The sequence below is a fragment of the Mustelus asterias genome, chromosome 13 (assembly GCF_964213995.1).
Source record: "Mustelus asterias chromosome 13, sMusAst1.hap1.1, whole genome shotgun sequence".
Classification (NCBI taxonomy): domain Eukaryota; kingdom Metazoa; phylum Chordata; class Chondrichthyes; order Carcharhiniformes; family Triakidae; genus Mustelus; species Mustelus asterias.
In genome coordinates, this window is record NC_135813.1 from 61,409,784 (window position 1) to 61,429,254 (window position 19,471).

At 43.9% G+C, this 19,471-nt stretch overlaps 1 protein-coding gene across 1 annotated transcript; it reads left to right on the forward strand.

Annotated features, from left to right (window-relative positions):
• Window positions 1-421: 421 nt before the first annotated feature.
• On the forward strand, window positions 422-8,057 carry LOC144503133 (immunoglobulin lambda-1 light chain-like). Its single transcript, XM_078227645.1, has 4 exons — window positions 422-477; window positions 660-962; window positions 1,217-1,261; window positions 7,466-8,057. Exons 1-4 carry the CDS (start codon window positions 429-431, stop codon window positions 7,792-7,794), a joined length of 726 nt encoding a protein of 241 aa, XP_078083771.1. The 5' UTR covers window positions 422-428; the 3' UTR covers window positions 7,795-8,057.
• Window positions 8,058-19,471: the final 11,414 nt, after the last annotated feature.

The following is a 19,471-nucleotide window of genomic DNA, read 5'->3' on the forward strand; positions in this document are numbered from 1 at the left end:
TTTTTAAACTGCATTCAAATTCAGGGATTTAAATGATTACATTTGCTAAATACACAACGATTACATATTGGGAGCAATGAGGGATGGTTGATTTAGAAAAAAATTGCTGTGAATTTCTTAACTATATTTGAGCCTTAAAACATTGTAGCCTTTGGCTTTAAGTAAATGTAGCTATGATAATGTAACCATCTCGCGCGGCTGAAAAGGTCAATTCTATCATCTGAATAGTCCTCCTTTGGAACAGTGTGACTGACGCGATTGGTTATCAGAACCCGGAAGCTGCTCGGTCGGCCAATGGACGCTTGAAGTGGAAAATATATTTACATACCTAATAATCGCTGGCATTTCATTTGTCCAACCTTTGATATAAAGCACGGCACCCACTGATCCGAAAGATTACATTTCTTGCATTCATCAGCAACTTTACAATGGCAGCGGTTACTCTTGTTCTGCTCTCGTTAACAGTTGGTCTGGCGTGTAAGTGTCTGGGAGATATGTATAATCTTTTCAGCGTGGAGAATTGTAAAAACAAATTAAGCAAAATATTAATCCAAAGCATTATTTGGGTCTGAATGTAATGTTCTGTGTTGGTGTTGCATTTTATAATTCTTCGTTGGTCGGTTGATTTTTAATCATGTCATGTTTCATCAAATTTGCAGATACCAGCACGCAGATCAGCTTGATCCAACCAGAATCCGTGTCCACTACACCGGGGAAAACCGTGATCCTAAACTGTACAGTCCATGGAATCAGCCTGTCAAAGAGATATGTTAATTGGTACCATCAGAAGCGTGGCAGTGCCCCAAGGTTTATCTTATATGGAACCGATAAAAGAGGGGACGGTATCCCGGATAGATTTACCGGCCTGGAAGACGAAAAAACAAACGTAGGACATTTGACCATCGCGAACGTGGAATTGGGGGACGCTGGTGATTACTACTGTTTATCAAGTGAAGAAAGTGGCTTCACACGGTGACAGGTCCGGTGATTCCTTCAGTACCAAAACTCTTCACAGAACTCGCGCCGGAATTTATATGGCCGACTAAAATTGAGGTTAGCAGCTGGGCCAACAATGTTGCCTTAATAAGACTCGCAGTGTAACGTTTTTTAAAAAAAAAATAGGCTATTGTTCACCCAACAAGTATGAATTCCTGCTTCGATGGACCACCCTCTGCTCAGCTACACAGTTGGAACGGTTTTTATACGGCGTCATACCACTGTGGGTGGTATTTTGGTAGCGGGACCAGGCTGACTGTTCTGAGTAAGTGATATATGTATGCTTCATGAAGCAAATTGCTTGTAAGGTTGTGAATTTGAATGCAAAGTTTAGTTTGCGTCAAGTGTTTATTTTTCAACAAAATTGTTCATCCTGAGAAGCACAACTGGAATGTGTAGATTAACCTGCTGTCAAACTGGTCAAACGATGCCCAGATACCCAGATACTTTCCTTGTCCTTTCAATTCAAAATCAAAATCCCATTTAGGACAAGTCCACATTCAACACACTTTCAATGTAATTAGTGCCCCTTGTTAGCCCTGTCCTGTGACAGTATAAGAAGGAAGGCGATACCGACTTGTATAATATTTGATTTGATTTATTATCGTCACATGTATTGGGATACAGTGAAAAGTATTGTTTCTTCCACTATACAGACAAAACATACAATTCATAGAGTTCATAGAGAAGAAGGAAAGATAGGGTGCAGAATATAGTGTTCCAGTTACAGATAGGGCGAAGAGAAAGATCAGATTAATATATGGCAGGTCAATTCAAAAGTCTGATGGCAGCATCGAAGAAGCTGTTCTTGAGTCAGTTCGCACGTGTCCTCAGACCTTTGTATCTCTTTCCGAGGAAGAAGGTAGAAGAGTGTATGTCTGGGGTCCATGGAGTCCCTGATTACGCTGGCTGATTTTAGAGGCAGCGGGAAGTGTAGACGGAGTCAATGGATGGGAGGCAGGTTTGCGTCAATTGTTGGACTAAATGGGTCATTTTCCATCACTGTTTCTTGGTGATTCCCCCTAATTCAGCAACTATAGTTGGACCCGGACTATTAGGATCTGGATTTGCAACTTGAAATGTTGGGTTGTGTGTGTGGGTGCTAACAATCTTATCATTTGATCACCAGCAGATGGCATGGTAATCTAGAACATAGAACAGTACAGCACAGTACAGGCCCTTCGGCCCACGATGTTGTGCCGAGCTTTATCTGAAACCAAGATCAAGCTATCCCACTCCCTATCATCCTGGTGTGCTCCATGTGCCTATCCAATAACCGCTTAAATGTTCCTAAAGTGTCTGACTCCACTATCACTGCAGGCAGTCCATTCCACACCCCAACCACTCTCTGCGTAAAGAACCTACCTCTGATATCCTTCCTGTATCTCCCACCATGAACCCTATAGTTATGCCCCCTTGTAATAGCTCCATCCACCCGAGGAAATAGTCTTTGAACGTTCACTCTATCTATCCCCTTCATCATTTTATAAACCTCTATTAAGTCTCCCCTCAGCCTCCTCCGCTCCAGAGAGAACAGCCCTAGCTCCCTCAACCTTTCCTCATAAGACCTACCCTCCAAACCAGGCAGCATCCTGGTAAATCTCCTCTGCACTCTTTCCAGCGCTTCCACATCCTTCTTATAGTGAGGTGACCAGAACTGCACACAATATTCCAAATGTGGTCTCACCAAGGTCCTGTACAGTTGCAGCATAACCCCACGGCTCTTAAAATCCAACCCTCTGTTAATAAAAGCTAACACACTATAGGCCTTCTTCACAGCTCTATCCACTTGAGTGGCAACCTTTAGAGATCTGTGGATATGGACCCCAAGATCTCTCTGTTCCTCCACAGTCTTCAGAACCCTACCTTTGACCCTGTAATCCACATTTAAATTAGTCCTACCAAAATGAATCACCTCACATTTATCAGGGTTAAACTCCATTTGCCATTTTTCAGCCCAGCTTTGCATCCTATCTATGTCTCTTTGCAGCCCACAACAGCCCTCCACCTCATCCACTACTCCACCAATCTTGGTGTCATCAGCAAATTTACTGATCCACCCTTCAGCCCCCTCCTCTAAGTCATTAATAAAAATCACAAAGAGCAGAGGACCAAGCACTGATCCCTGTGGCACTCCGCTAGCAACCTGCCTCCAATCCGAAAATTTTCCATCGACCACCACCCTCTGTCTTCGATCAGACAGCCAGTTACCTATCCAATCGGCCAACTTTCCCTCTATTCCACACCTCCTCCCTTTCATCTCATTGCATATTCGAATGTCCCCATAGCTAATAAAGCCCCATGATGTAAGATTACGCGGCTCAGGCTAACACTGCGTTCTGCAATGATTTTAGGAGATACAGGTTATGCAGAAGGAAAAGTCACCGTGCAAATAAAATATCAATACAATATTTAACTTTATTTGATACTCTTAATATGTCGAATCCTAAAGTCCTGTGAAGCCTATTTTGGAATCCTACCACCTGTTTCCCAATAATCGACAATATGGGTAAGTTTAGCACCATCTTGCTGTGCGGTGTGTTGGACGGTTGGAAATAGAAAAGGAAGAAATAGCTTTTTTTAACAATGAAACTGGGCCCAGCCAATTTCTCATAACTCAGTTCAAACCAAAGTTGGATAAACGCAGAAAATCTGACGGCATCCCTGGAGAGAAACCGAGTTCCCATTTCGGATGTACACGATCCTTCTACAGAACGGTTCTGATGCTGCCAAACCTGCTGAGTTTATTCAGCATTTTCTGTTTTTATTTCACATTTCCAGTATCCGCAGTGCTTGCTTTTATCAAACCAATGTTTCGGCCTGTTAAAAGACTCTTTCCATCCTGAAATATCCTAACCACCCGCCCCATGTTATTCAATGGCGCACAGACTGTGGAATGTGGGTCGCATTTCTGCGCACCTTGGGCTCAATTTTCCGGCGGACGTCTGGACCAATTCCTGGTCCCGACTCGGTGCATTTTGATGGCACGCTCGCTTGCTTAATTTAAGCAAGGCGGCCAATAAGTAGGTCCCCTCGGCGTTTGCCATCAAATTAATGACATTAGGCAGCACACAGGAATGCCACCGGCAGCGCCACAGAATCATCGAGCGCAAAATTTGGCGGTCACCTAAAGGTCCAAAACAATGTGAATATTAGCTGAAACTATCTGTGGGGAATAGGGTGCAGAGGAAAGGTGTTTACATGAATCTACAAGATCAGATGATGGCTCTTGAGAGGTTGGTCGGTGGGTCCTCACAGAATTGTTACGGTACAGAAGGAAACCATTTGGCCCATCGTGTAGGCACTGGCTCTTCAAATGAGCATCATGAGTTAGTGCAACACCTCTCCCTGTTTCCCCTGCACGTTGTTTCTATTCAAGTAATCATCTAATACCCTCTTGAATACTTCGAATTAACCTGCCTCTACCACACCAGAAGAGGTAAGAGCAGAAGTTGGCCATTTGGCCCATCGGGTTTGCTCTGCCATTCAATGAGATCTTGGCTGATCTACTACACTAATCCTCAACTCCACTTCCAGGTCGTGCATCCCGGGGCCGAACCATTTAAAGTTAAAGTAAAGTTTATTTATGAGTCACAAGTAGGCTTACATTCACATTGCAATGAAGTTACTGTGAAAATCCCCTGGTCACCACAATCCGGCGCCTGTTCGGGTACACTGAGCGAGACTTTAGCATGGCCAATTCACCTAACCAGCACATCTTTGGAGCGTGGGAGGAAACCAGAGCACCCGGAGGAAACCCACGCAGGCACAGGAAGAATGTGCAGATTTCACACAGACAGTGACCCACACCGGGAATCAAATCCAGGTCCCTGGCGTTGTAAGGCAGCAGTGCTAACCACTGTGCCACCATGTTATAGAATCTCGAATCCGACAGTGCAGAAGAAAGCCATTTGGTCCATCGAGTCTGCACCGACCACAATCCCACCCAGGCCCTATCCCCATACCCCCATGCATTTGCCCTAGCTAGTCCCTCTGACAGTAAGTGGCATTTTAGCATGGCCAATCCACCTAACCCGCACATCTTTGGGCTGCGAGAGGAAACCGGGACACCCGGAGGAAACCCACACAGACACGAGGAGAACGTGCAAATTCCACAGACAGTAACCCAAGCTGGGAATTGAACCCGGGTCCCTGGCGCTGTGAGGTAGCAGTGCTAACCATTGTGCCACCATGCCGCCCCGTGTTGTCTTCTGTAAAATTTTATTGCAGTCCCATGTTGAGGTGTAATCACACTTTCCATTCCCTTAACTCACTCTCCACTGCTGCCAGGTGAGTAGCCATTGGAGCTGGGGAATGGTGGGAGTGGAGTGCCTCAGGGAGACTGCAACAGGTGGGAGAGCCAATTCAAGCACTCGGTTCCAAAAATCCCCTGTGTCACCATAGAGACAAATTGATCCCATTGGTCAAACGGTCAAGAATCAAAGGGCACAGATTTATGAAAGAACCGAAAATGACCTGAGGTACAGCATTCCTGCATGGAGTGGTAAGGATCTGGAATGCACTGCCTGACAATGTGCTGGAGACAGAATCAATCGTGGCTTTCAAATGGAAGTTGGATAGGCACCTGCAGGGACAAATGCAGGGCTAAGGGGAAAGTGCGGGGAGTGGAACTGGCTGATATACTGCAGCAGAATTTCCGGACGGAGTGGCCTCTTTCTGTGCTGTAACCACTCTTCTGATTCAATGATACTGGCAATCAGTTGTGGCTCAGTAAAGGGTTTGCGTTGTTCCCCGCTATTTCTGAGTAATGAAGATTCATTCTACCTGGCATTCTACCTATGCCATTATTACAGGCATAATGCAGGTGAGAGTCAGTTTTGTAGTTAATCTATTCGTTCATAATGAATATTTGTTAGCGCTAGTCCTAGTTGAGTGTGCTACTGAAATATCTCTGAATTTTACTGTGAATTCTAACCGTATTTGAAACAAATTGGTGTCTCCCAATTAAGCAAAGCACTCTTGCTGTTGCTTGAACAGGGCTGTAGTAAATCCGCCTTAATGTGCTCTGTGTAGCAGGGGGAAGATTGAAGATATATCCACCAGGTCTGGGTGGGATTGTGGTCGGTGGTCGGTACAGACTCGATGGGCCTCCTTCTATACTGTAGGGATTCTATGATTTTGTTTTTCTTTATATTTCCCTGTCTGGCTATTGAATTAAGAAAATCAAAGATGAACATTGAAAAACGTCAGTTATTGGCAAAAGAAAATGTCCTGAGAAACCTCTTTCTGTATAATGACTGCCCGAATCCTAAACTTCATTGTTAATGTAAACTAATTCTCCAAGGTATTTCTGAATCTACACCGGGCGTCCTTCTCATCTACATTAAATGCTGAAAACACTTAGCAAGTCGGGCAGCATCCACAGATGTTGCCTGACCTGCTGTGTGTTTCCCAACAGTCTCTTTTATTTCCACGTTTCCAGGAATTCACTACTCTACTACTGTTACTTGTTTATGTGCATCTGAATTCTAAGAACATAAGAACTAGGGGCAGGAATAGGCCATCTGGCCCCTCGAGCCTGCTCCACCATTCAATAAGATCATGGCTGATCTTTTCATGGACTCAGCTCCACTTACCCGCCACTCACCATAACCCTTAATTCCTTTACTGTTCAAAAATTTATCTATCCTTGCCTTAAAAACATTCAATGAGGTAACCTCAACTGCGTCACTGGGCAGGAAATTCCACAAATTCACAATCCTTTGGGTGAAGACGTTCCTCCTCAACTCAGTCCTAAAACTGCTCCCTCTTATTTTGAGGCCATGCCCCCTAGTTCTAGTTTCACCTGCCAGTTGAAATAACCTCCCTGCTTCTATCTTATTTATTCCCTTCATAATTTTATATGTTTCTATAAGATCTCCCCTCATTCTTCTGAATTCCAATGAGTATAGTCCCAGTCTCTCCGCATAAGCCAACCCTCTCAATTCCGGAATCAACCGAGTGAATCTCCTCTGCACCCCCACCAGTGCCAGTATATCCTTTCGGAAGTTACTACTGTCGGATGATCAAGGAATCTCTGTTTATTATCCCAATGTAAGAAGTCTCACAACACCAGGTTAAAGTCCAACAGGTTTATTTGGTAGCACCAGCGTTCGGAGAGCTGTCCCTTCATCAGGTGAGTATTATTATCCTACTCGCCATGCCCCGCATCCGAGAGCAACTTCAAGGTTCTCTGACCATCTCTAGCAAGGTTTTCTAAGCGAAAAAATAACTTTCCAGTCTGGAATTTGATTTTTTATATTGCTTTCAAACACCGTCAGATATATTTGTGTCCAAATGCAATTTCTCGGAAATGTAAGACAACGCGCAGGTATAACATTTACACTTTGCAACTCAGCATCACACAGGCACAATTCCTATTTAGATATGGTAAACATTTTACAATTCAAATACATTGGCTAATGTAAATTAATTCAGAATTAATGCGACTCTATTTTTCCCCTTTCAGGTCGTCAACCAGCTAATCCCACAGTCTCGCTTCTTCCACCATCGGAGAAGCAGATTGCAGTGGCAAACCAGGCGACGCTGGTGTGTTTGGTGAATAATTTTTACCCCGATTCCGTGCAACTTGTGTGGAGTGTGGACGGCAAAGTCAGAGAGGCGGGCATCCAGACCAGTTCAACCTTACAGGACTCTGACCAGACCTACAGTGTGAGCACTTACCTGACCCTGTCCGCCTCCGAGTGGAACTCACACGAGCTTTATTCCTGCGGGGTTAAGCACGAGACTCTAGGGTCCACACTCGAGCAAAGTATCAGGCGTTCAAACTGCATATGATGAAGAAAGACATGTATTGTTGTAACCCTGCAATTTATCTGCATTGCTGTTTAAAAGAACTCGCCACTGTTTCTTGTCTTTAGACTCGCTCAATGAAATATCTGCTTTGATGTTGCTGCAGACATCTTTTTGAAAAAAACCAGAGAGATTTTGCTGGCTTGTGTCGTGTATGTTTTAAATTGTAAACACGTCCATTACATTTGTGCAACAATGTATTAAAATCTGCCTCTTAGCCCTGAATAAATAAATAAAAATCCGAAGCAGCACATGTAATCCGTTATAATGTGAAGGCTAATTCATGATTAAGGTTGCACACCGGAAATGTCACAATCAGTCTGTCTCCATGCAGATCCTGAGTGGTCCGATAAGTGCCTCCAGCACATCGTGTGTTTTATCCAAAATATTTCAATGATTTACAAGAGTTTTGTTTCCTACATTTTCAGTATTATACCGCACCTTCTCTCATTCCCTCAAGAGAAACGGTTTATAGGATATTTGTGAAAATTAAAGCAAAAAATAATCATGTATCTAATAAACAATTTAGGCTTTTAGTTTCTGGTCCTCGATGGAATTCAGGCAAATCGATAGAGATAGCACAGGAGCAGTGAGTTCTTAGACTACTGCCAGCTTTGGGGAATTCGGTAGTCTACGATTTGCAATGCATGTTGGAATTCTGTCAATATCCACCAATATTGCGGTGCTATGTTCTCCCAACTGAACCTGGTAGTTTGTCCAGTTTGCATACAGCCAGGCTTTCCAGTAGCTCCTCTTGATCCAGTTTGAGCCCAGCCTGCCCAGCACCTGAACTCTGGCTGTGATACATTGACAGCAGCAGATTCAAACTTTCAAATTGTTTGCATTGTAACATCAGAGAATTTTAGTGTTTTGAATTATCTGGAAATTGAATAACAGTTTTCCCGTAACCCTTGATTAACCGCAATTAACCCATACAACAAAGTGGTACGTGTGATGGTGGAAAATGCTTTTCTCCATTGATGCAATGTGGTTCATCACCACCAGAGAACACCAGAGCTCTTTGTAAGTCAGACTCATGAGTCCAACAGAGAGCGCTGTAGAAAAGCAGCACAGAATGTAAAATAATTCACACAAACACGAGACCGATATGAACGGTTACCATGTGGAAATTTGATTAGGTGTTTACAACACATTGTATTGCAATCACCAAGGATTTTTCGGAAGCAGCTTCCAAACCTGCAACCTCTATCACCTAGAAGGACAAGGGGAGCAATAGACGCATGGGAACATCACAACATGCATGCTCCCTCGAAGTCAACATCCTGAATTCGTCCCTTCACTGTCACTCTATCAAATCCTGGAACTCACTCTCTCACAGCACTGTTCCTATACCACATGATGTGGAGATGCGGGCGTTGGACTGAGGTAGGCACAGTAAGAAGTCTCACAACACCAGGTTAAAGTCCAACAGGTTTATTTGGTATCACGATCTTTCAGAGCCCTCCTCCTTCACCAGGTGAGCCACCTGAAGAAGCTGCAGCGCTGCGAAAACTTGTGATAGCAAATAAATCTGTTGGATTTTAACCTGTTGTTGTGAGACTTCTTACTATACCACATGGACTGCAATAGTTCAGAAAGGCAGCTCGCTACCACCTATTCAACTGCAATTAGGCAATGGCAATAAATGTTGTTCTAACCAGCAATAAGCATAGCATGTAAAAGAATATGTAGATATTTAAAACTGTAGTAAGAGTGCATTGTTTTAGTAATTTAATTACAAGAATGGATTCCTTGATAAATTCAATTTCTTGTCGAAGGACAGAACTAACGATGAAAACAGAACATGTTGGAAATCCTCTCTGCGGAGAGACATGCAGTTAACGTTTCAGTTCAAGGACCTTTCATCAGTACTGGGAAAAGTTAGTGTTGTAACACGTTTTGAGTAAGACCTGGGTGGGGCAAGGGTAAAAGGTGTGTCTGTGATAGGGTGAAAGACAGGAGAGAGTAAATTAAATCTTACTGGGTCAAAGAGAATAGAGATGGGGCAAAACAAAACAAAGAAACTAAATATGTGCCTAGGGTGCGATTGCCTGAAAGCAAAAATAAGAGAAAAAAAACAAAACATACAAAGTGAAGGAAACAAACTGGGATCAGAGTCGTGCTTTGAAGTTGCTGAACTCAATTTTGAGACCAAAAGGCCATTAAGTGCATAACTGAAAGGCGAGGTGCTATTCTTCAAGTTTGCATTGAACTTCACTGGAACAGTGCAACAGGCCAAGGACAGGGTTGTCAGCATGGGAGCAAAGTGCAGGATTGAAGTGACTGACCACTGGGAGGTCAACTCATGCTTGTGGATTGAACATATGTGATCCACAGAGCAGTCACCGAATCTATATTTGGTCTCTCCACTGTAGAGGAGATCACATTGTGATCAGTGAATACAGCATGCTAAATTGCAAGAAGTATATGTAAATCACTACTTCATCTGGAGAGTTTAGGCTTTGGACGGTGAGGAGATAGGAGATAAAGGGGCAAATGTTACATTTCCTGCAACTGCATGGATAGATGCTGTCAGAAGGGGATTGGTTTTGGATGTATGGAGGAACAGAGTAGGGTATCACAGAGGGAGCAGGCCCGACAGATTGCTGCAAGGGGAAGGGAAAGATGATCTTGGTGGTGGAATCACACTTCAGGTGGTGGAAAGAACAGAAATTTATCCTTTAAATAGTAAGGCTGGTGAGGAGAAAGGTGAGGACAAGAGGAACCCTATCATGGTTCTGGGAAGGAGAGGAAGGAGTGGGAGCAGAAGTGCAGGAAATATAGTGGGCATGGTTGAGGGTCTTGTCAACAATGCTGGAAGAAATCCTCGGTTAAAGAAAAAATAAGACATCTCAAACACTGATGTGGAAGTTTATATAATTTGAACAGATGTAACAGAGACAGAGGAACTGGGAAAGTGGAATGGAATCCTTGCAAGTTGTTAGGTATGAAGAATTGTGGTCAAGGTGACTTAAGGCCACTATCATAGACCTTCCTTTGACCCTGTCCCACCTATCCCTTACTCAAAACGTATTACAGAACATCAACACACCCACCTGGCTCTCTTTTATTAGTTCATGTTTTCCCAAGTGGCTATTAATTATCTCCCAGATTATTGTTTATAGATGGTCCAGAGTTCATTTGCACCTTTGCTTTCCATCTTTCCAACAACTTTGCCTCAACATGAAGATAGTGTGATTCACTGTGATGCAGTTTGATGGACAAGTTGTCGCTAATTTGAACAATTGACAGCAAGTTTCGCCCAGACATTAATGTCATTGCTGCTCAGCTTGAAGGAGAGCTTCAGAGTGTCCTTGAAGCATTTTCTTTGTCCTCCCATAGAACGCTGGCCATTTAGGAATTGACAAAACACAGCAGGGGAGATGCTCTTTAGCAATCTGGAAACAATCTAGTACACCAAAAGTTGATTTTGCACGGGTTTTGCCTGACAACTTGTGGAGCTGACATCAAGAATGACCCGAGCTTTTGTTTGACGATCCTTCCACTGATACAGATAAATCTGGAGGAGGTATTCATGATGGAATTTATCTAGTACTCTCATGTGTTACTAATAAACAGTCCAGGTCTCACTGCAGTACACAATTGTGGCGAAAACAGCAGCTCAGCACACTAGGCCTTTTGTCGACTTGGGTAGGTGAGTGTTTGTTGTCAAACACTCACTGACATAGTTTAAAGAAGATGAGTTGGTGCCGCTGCTCAGGTGTTGGATATCCTCATCAATGGTGTCTTTATAACAAGGTGGCTGCCAAGGTATGGCAAGTACTCGACATATTTCAGAGTCTCTCCTTCAACGTATATGAGAGGTGGACTATTTGGCTCACCAGCTGTCAGTGGATTTCTTTGGTTTGTTTTGGCAGCATTCAATGAGAAGATGAGTTTTTTGTATGCAGACATGAAGAGATCAAGTGTGGTTTTCAAACCTGGTTCAGTATGGGAAACAACACTGCAGTCATCCACTAACTGTAGATATTGTATGTTTATGGTGGTCAGTTCGGTTTTGGCACAGACGATTATCTATCCAGCAAGCACCAGTGCTCCATGTGCATCAAATAATAGACATCACTTGCATCATTGACACAAATAATGATATAATCCATGAGATGCCAATGTTTTGATTTGATTTTGATTTGATTTATTATTGTCACATGTATTGGGATACAGTGAAAACCATTGTTCCTTGTGAGCTATGCAGACAAAGCATACCATTCATAGAGAAGGAAATGAAAGAGTGCAGAATGTAGTGTTATGGTCACAGCTAGGGTGTAGAGAAAGATCAACTTAATGAGAGACAGATCCTTTCAAAGGTCTGATGGCAGCAGAGGAGAAGCTGTTCTTGTGTCCATTGGTGTGTGACCTCAGACTTTTGTATCTTTTTCCCGATGGAAGAAGGTGGAAGAGAGGATGTCCGGGGTGTGTGGGGTCCTTAATTATGCTGGCTGCTTGCCGACGCAGCGGGAAATGTAGCCAGAGTCAATGGATGGGAGGCTGGTTTGCGTGATAGATTGGGCTACATTCATGACATTTTGTAGTTTCTAGTGGACTTGGGCAGAGCAGGAGCCATTTCAAGCTGTGATACAACCAGAAAGAATGCTTTTTATGATGCATCTGTAAAAGTTGGTGAGAATCATAGCAGACATGCCAAACTTCCTTTGTCTTCTCAGAAAGTAGAGGTGTTGGTGGGCTTTCTTAACTATAGTGTTGGCATGGGGGGGGGGGAACCAGGGCAGGTTGTTGGTGATCTGGACATTTAAAAATTTGAAGCTCTCGACCCTTTCTACTTCATCCCTGTTGCTGTAGACAGTGGCATGTTCTCCTCTACACTTCCTGAAGTTAATGACTTCAATTTGTTGACATTGAGGGAGAGATTATTGTCACCGCACCAGTTCACCATATTCTCTACCTCATTCCTGTGCTTTGTCTCATCATTGTTTGAGATCTGACCCACTAGAAATCATAGAAATCATAGAAACGCTACAGAGCAGAAAGAGGCCATTCAGCCCATCGAGTTTGCACCGACCACAATCCCACCCAGGCCCTACCCCCATATCCCTACATATTTTACCCACTAATCCCTCTAATCTACGCATCCCAGGAACTAAGGGGCAATTTGTAGCATGGCCAATCAACCTAACCCGCACATCTTTGGACTGTGGGAGGAAACCGGAGCACCCGGAGGAAACCCACGCAGACACTAGGAGAATGTGCAAACTCCACACAGATAGTGACCCAAGCCAGGAATCGAACCCAGGTCCCTGGAGCTGTGAAGCAGCAGTGCTAACCACTGTGCTACTGTGCCGCCCTAAGGTGGTGTCATCAGCAAACTTGAAAATCGAGTTGGAGGGGAATTTGGCCACACAGTCATAGATGTATAAGGAGTATAGTCGGGGTCTGAGAACACAGCCTTGTGGGGTACCGATGTTGGGGATGATCGTGGAGGAGGTGTTATTGCCTATCCTCACTGATTGTGGTCTGTGGGTTAGGAAGTTCAGGATCCAGTCGCAGAGGGAGAAGTTGAGGCCCAGGCCACGGAGTTTGGAGATTAATTTCGTAGGAATAATGGTGTTGAAGGCAGAACTATAGTCAATAAATTGGTGTTCCAGGGTTGAGTGCAGGGCCAGGGAGGTGGCGTCTGCTGTGGACCTGTTTTGATTCAGGATAGTTCCATATGGTGTAGTATTTGTACTTCTGGTAGAAAAGACTACTTGTTTTAATGAGAACATGCTGAGCCATTTGCATTGGCTTTTCCAACTCCGTTGTTCCCCATGGCTCCATTCTAGATACCAGAATCACGGACAAGCCTGGCATTTAAGTTCCCCAGAAGGATGATGACACTAAAGGTTCCATCAAGGTCAGAATAGAACTTTTCCTTAAAATCTTCATTGGAGTCAAGGATGGTGGCACAAGCGTTGATTATGGCAGCATATTGGCTACATTGAGCTGTGGGTAAAATACCCTGAGTCATTCATTTATCAAATTGGGGGATTCTGGCAGTGCAGCCAAGATCTTATTGCAAATTACAAAACCCATGCTCGGGACATGAGAAATAAACACAATGCTGTGGACGCTAGAAACCTGAAATACAAACAGAAACCCTCAGTATGTCTGCCAACATCTGAGGAGAGAGAAACAAAGTTAACATTTCAAGTCAAATATGACTTTTCATTAGAATTGTAAAGTAAAAATGTAATGGGTTATATGATGTCAAAAGGAGGAAGGAGGAGGGTAGAGGACAGAAGACATTACATGACAAAGGCAACATGGTAGCACGGTGGTTAGCACTGGTGCTTCACAGCGCCAGGGATTCCCAGCTCGGGTCAATTCCCGGCTCAGGCCACTGTCTGTGTGGAGTTTGCACGTTATCCCCGTGTCTGCATGTGTTTCCTCCGGGGGCTCCAGTTTCCTCCCACATTCTGAAAGACATGCTGGTTAGGTGCATTGACCCGAACAGGTGCTGGACTGTGGCGACGAGGGGAATTTCACAGTAGCTTCATTGCAGTGTTAATGTAAGCCTTATTTGTGACTAATAAATAAACTTGATGTCGTGAAACAAAAGGCAAAGGGAGTAGCAATGGTTGCAAGTAAAGGAACAAAGCATTTGTCCAGAGTCAGCGTAATGCCAGAAAATGCAAAGCTCTGTCCACAAAAGAAAACACAAACACAAGATTCAAACTGGCACAAGATGGAAATAAGAATCAAAATGGAATTCAGAGTTCATGGTCTGAAATTGTTGAACTCAGTATTGAGTGATGAGTTTGTACAGTGCCTAATTGCAAGTTTCATTAAACAGATGCCCAACCAGTCCACAACCACTGCCAATTTCCTCCATCTGGCTGAACCCATTCCCTCATTGAATAATTTCTCCTGTAAGTTGTCTCACCTCCTCCAAATAATAGGTATTGGAGTAGGCACCCGTATAGGTCTTAGTTATGCCAGTCTTTTTCTTAGAGTATGTAGAACATTCCTTGCTCTAGTCCTACACAGCCCCCCTCCCACAACTCTTTTTCAGTGCATTATGAGTATATTGTGCTGGGGTTGGAAAACTTCATCAATTTTGCTTCCTACTTCCACACTTCTTTCACATTATATGATCCATCTCCAGCATTTCCCTTCCCTTCCTCAACTTCTCTGTCATCATTTCTGGGTATGGGTTGTCTATTAATTATTACAAGCTCATGAACTCACACAGCTACCTCAATTAACACTTCCTCAGACCCTGTATTAAAATTCAGCCAAATGCCAGTTTCCCATCACCAACACCTTTTATTGTGCATCGAAGGAAAGGATCACGCCTGTGACTTACAGTCAGGTAGTCTTCACCTCGGGACCTAAAACAACGGCCCGGGTAGAGTAACAGCTATAAAAACCCCTGCTGGCTGCTCCCCATTGGGCGAGCCTCCTCTTGCTCAATAAGGCAGCTCCTACTCCATGAAGCCTAAGGAGAGATCTATTGATGATGGCCTGTTGCCTTCATGGCCATCATAACACCCTGTTTCCTGTAAGGACTCCATTCAATTCCCACAATTTCTCATCTCCATCAAATCTGTTCTGATGAAGCTACCTTTCGCTACAGTCTTTCTGATATGTCTTCCTATTTCCTCCAGCGAAGGTTTCCCTTTACTGTCAGGGTTCACAGGGTCTTCAACCATAGCTGCCCCATTTCCCATACTTCTACAATCACAACATCCTCTCCTTCCCATGACCACAATATGGTTTCCCTTGTCCTTGTTTCACACTGCACAGCTGCCCCATTCAAACCATCATCCTCAGGCATTTCCACCATCTCTGGTGCGATGCTACGACCTCTACCCTTTCAGTATTTCAAAGGGACAATTCCATCCATGATACTCTGATCCACTCCTCAATAATGCCACACCCAACACCTGACCCCCTTCCCATGGCACCTTCCCATGCACTCACAGCAGGTGAATCAGCTTACCTTTTATCTCCTCTCTCCTCCATGATCCCAAACATGTCTTCCAGGTGTGCAGCAATGATTAAGTGTATTTCTTTCAATTTAGTATATTGCATTCACTGCCCCCACTGTGGTCTCCTCTATAACTGGGGAGACCAAGCATACATTTCGTGACCACTTTCCAGAACACCTCCAAGCCACAAGTATGATTCAAAGCTCTTGTTTGCCATTTTAATTCAACTCTCACACTCGCATCCCTGGGCCTGCTGCATTGCCCCAGCCAAGCTCAACACCAGATCGACGAACAGCACCTCATCCTCCGATTAAGCACTTTACAACCTTCTGGATTCAACATTGGGTTCAACAATTTCAGACCATAAACTCCGCCTCCCATTTTGCCTTTCATTTTTTTCTGCCAGGTGCCAATTTGAATCGTATTTCTGTGTTTTTGATTTTGGGCAGGGCTGTTAATTATTCTGACATTTACACTCACTCTGGATAAATGATTTGTCTCAAATAAAAACAGGAAATGCTGGAAAAATTCAGCAGGCCAGGCAACATCTGTGGAGAGAGAAAGAGTGTAAACATTTATTCTGTTTCTCTTTCTACAGACGCTGTCAATCCTGCGGAGATTTTTTTCCAACATTTTCACAGAATCATACAGTGCAGAAGGAGGCCATTGGGTGCACAGACCACAATCCCACCCAATACCTATCCCCATGCATTTACCCTAGCTAGCCCTCCTGACACTAAGGGGCAATTTACCGTGGACAATCCACCTAACCCGCATTTTGGGAGGAAACCGGAGCATCCGGCGGAAACCACGCAGGCACGGGGAGAATGCGCAAACTCCACACAGACAGTGACCCAAGCTGGGAATCGAGCCGGGCCCCTTGCGCTGTGAGGTAGCAGTGCTAACCACTGTGCCACCATGCCGTCTATTTCTATTTTAGATTTCCAGCATCTGCAGCATTTTGCTTGTATTCAAATGATCTGTCACTTTAGTGCAACCATTGCTATTCATTTTTAACCTTGTTATTTCAGCCCTCCCGCTCTATCCCAAACTTTTCCTTTTCTTCTTCCTCTTCTGCTCCGACGGATTAAAAACCCATCCAGTTACTACTTTCTGAAAACGTTCTTTAAAAATAAGCCTTATTCGGCTCAGAACTGTTTCTCTCTTCAGGGATCCTGCCAGAGGCTCTGAGTGCGTCTAACAATTCATGTGCATGCACAGGAGGGTTGCTCCTATGTTTTCCTCCCCAGCTTGTTCCTTCAGCTGTCCCTTTCCAGGTAGGTGGTTCTCTCACTGAGGGCAGCAATGCCAGTTTAGAACTTCCATAGCTTACCATATCATTGTAGTTCCCTTGAGACTCCCCATGAATGCTCGAATGGTCCAAGTTGCAAAATGGAAAGTTTCATTTCTTTGACCACGAAGATGAGTGTGGCGCCCTAGCCGGGAGAAAGTGGCATAACCGCATACCAGGTGTCTTGAAAGAAATAGAACCAGACCGCAAAAAAATACTCTAATGGTATTGTTCACACCCGCGGACCCCGACAACGAAATCGTATCTGTGGGGAGCTGGGGGAAAAGAGGAACGCAGAGACTCCAATTCAGATATGGTCACTGTTCCACAATTATCCTGAAGGCAGATGTATTCTCGAGGCTCACTTTCTTGTACCAGCTACTGCGTGCCCCCTCCCCCCCCCCCCCCCCCCCGCCGGCATTAACCCTTCATTACTGTCTGTGTGACTGGCAGGAACTGAGAGGAGTAATGCATTGTCATTGAGCGGAATGTTCCAAACCGCCTCTCTGGGCTTATCTCCCACCAGAATCTATATTTATTCATCTACTCACAAAGGGAGGACTTTCGTAGTTTCAATTCGACGCAGCAATTAATTTTGATTTTACCGACAATTATGGAAAAAAATTACCTTTCGTTAAACTGGATTTATTTTGGCCTTTCATTCAATCTTTCTCTAGGTGCGTTTGGACCAATTGGAACTTATCAATCATGCAACAATTAACCAGGGCTGAATGTGAAGGGTAAAGGAGAGGAATCAAAGCCTCTTTGATTATCTTTCTGCACTGCAGCAGTCGGTGCTGGATATCACAACTTTCAACGTTGCTCCTTGCGGTGGGCATCAGTTTATCTGATAATACTCAGCAGCAGTATTGTGCTTCAAAACCCACGCGTAACTAACAAGCGGCGGCGGCGGGTTATCTGCAAACTCCCCACGCCCCACATCCGCATGGAGCCGTGAGAAAGATGAACAGAAGACGAGTGTCTCAACCTCTGTTGACTCTTACAAATCTTAATACTGGTGTTCTCCGGTGTCGTCTCCTTAACATGAAAACCCTGACATTAATATGGATTCACATGTCGAGTTTCTGGCCAGTCTGGATGCTGAGTGTCGCTGAAGGGATTCGGATTGTCCAGAGCCCAGATGTTCTCGTTGTGACCGAAGGGGGTACAGCAAATTTGACCTGTGAGTATTCTGCTGCTGAAATTCAGGACTTTGAAGTCAACTGGATCCACCAAACAATACATCAAACTAATCAGACCTATATTTTTTACGTGGGCAATTACAAGGGAAATCGATCAATTCAAGTGGTACATACAAATGACCAAAATCGAAATGTATCCCAGATATTCATGACCCAACTTCAGGTGGGAGACAGCGGCGTATATTATTGTGAATTCATGATTCTCAGCGCACCGTCCAATGAAAGTATGAAGGGGAATGGAAGCAATTTGACAGTTACAGGTAGGCCCTGTTTTATATGTTTCAAAATGTGGCAGTATTTGTTTTTAATTCTTATTTTATGGAACATGGGTCGCTATGGCAAGGCCAGCATTTGTTGCCCATCCCTAATCGCCCTTGAACTGAGTGGCTTGCTAGGCCATTGCAGAGGGCAGTTAAGAAGAGTCAACCACAATGCTGTGGGTCTGGAGTCACATGTAGTCCAGAGCAGGTCAGCAAGGTAAATGTCGTTCCTTAAAGAACATCAGTGAAACAAGTGTTCTTTTTACAGGAATCAACGATAGGTTTCATGGTCACCATTACTGAGACTAACTGATCAATCCATCACATCACTACATTCATGACCAAGTCCTTATTAGTGATGTGATGGTAACATACAAACCAGAATCAGGAGTAGGCCATTCGGCCCTTCGAGCCTGTTCTGACATTCATTTTGATCATAGCTGATCATTAAATTCCATATCCTGATCCCACCTTCCCTCCATATGCTCAACATGCAACTAGTTTCAGTGAATACATATGGACAATCTGAATCCAATTGTACTTCAATAAAAGCAAAATACTACGGATGCTGGAAATCTGGATATGTTCAAAATGCAACTGGTTTCAGTGAATAAATGTGGATAATTTGCATCCAAGTGTACTTCAATGAAAGCAAAATACTGCAGAAATATAAACATAAAGTGCTGGAAAAAATCATCAGTCAAGCAGCATCTGTGGAGAGAGAAACAGAGTTGGACAATTGTTTCGAATTCGTATGACTCTTTTTCAGAGTCATAGGGACTCTTCTGTTCCTCTCTCCTCAGATGCCCCCAGACCTATTGAGTTTTTCCAGCATTTTCTGTTTTATTTACAATTTTACTTCGCATTGATTCAGTAATTCGCAGAGATGCGGTTAGCGTGTCAGCAGCATTTTAGCCTAAACGTATGTTCTGATATTTATTACAGTCCCGTTCATCATTTCCA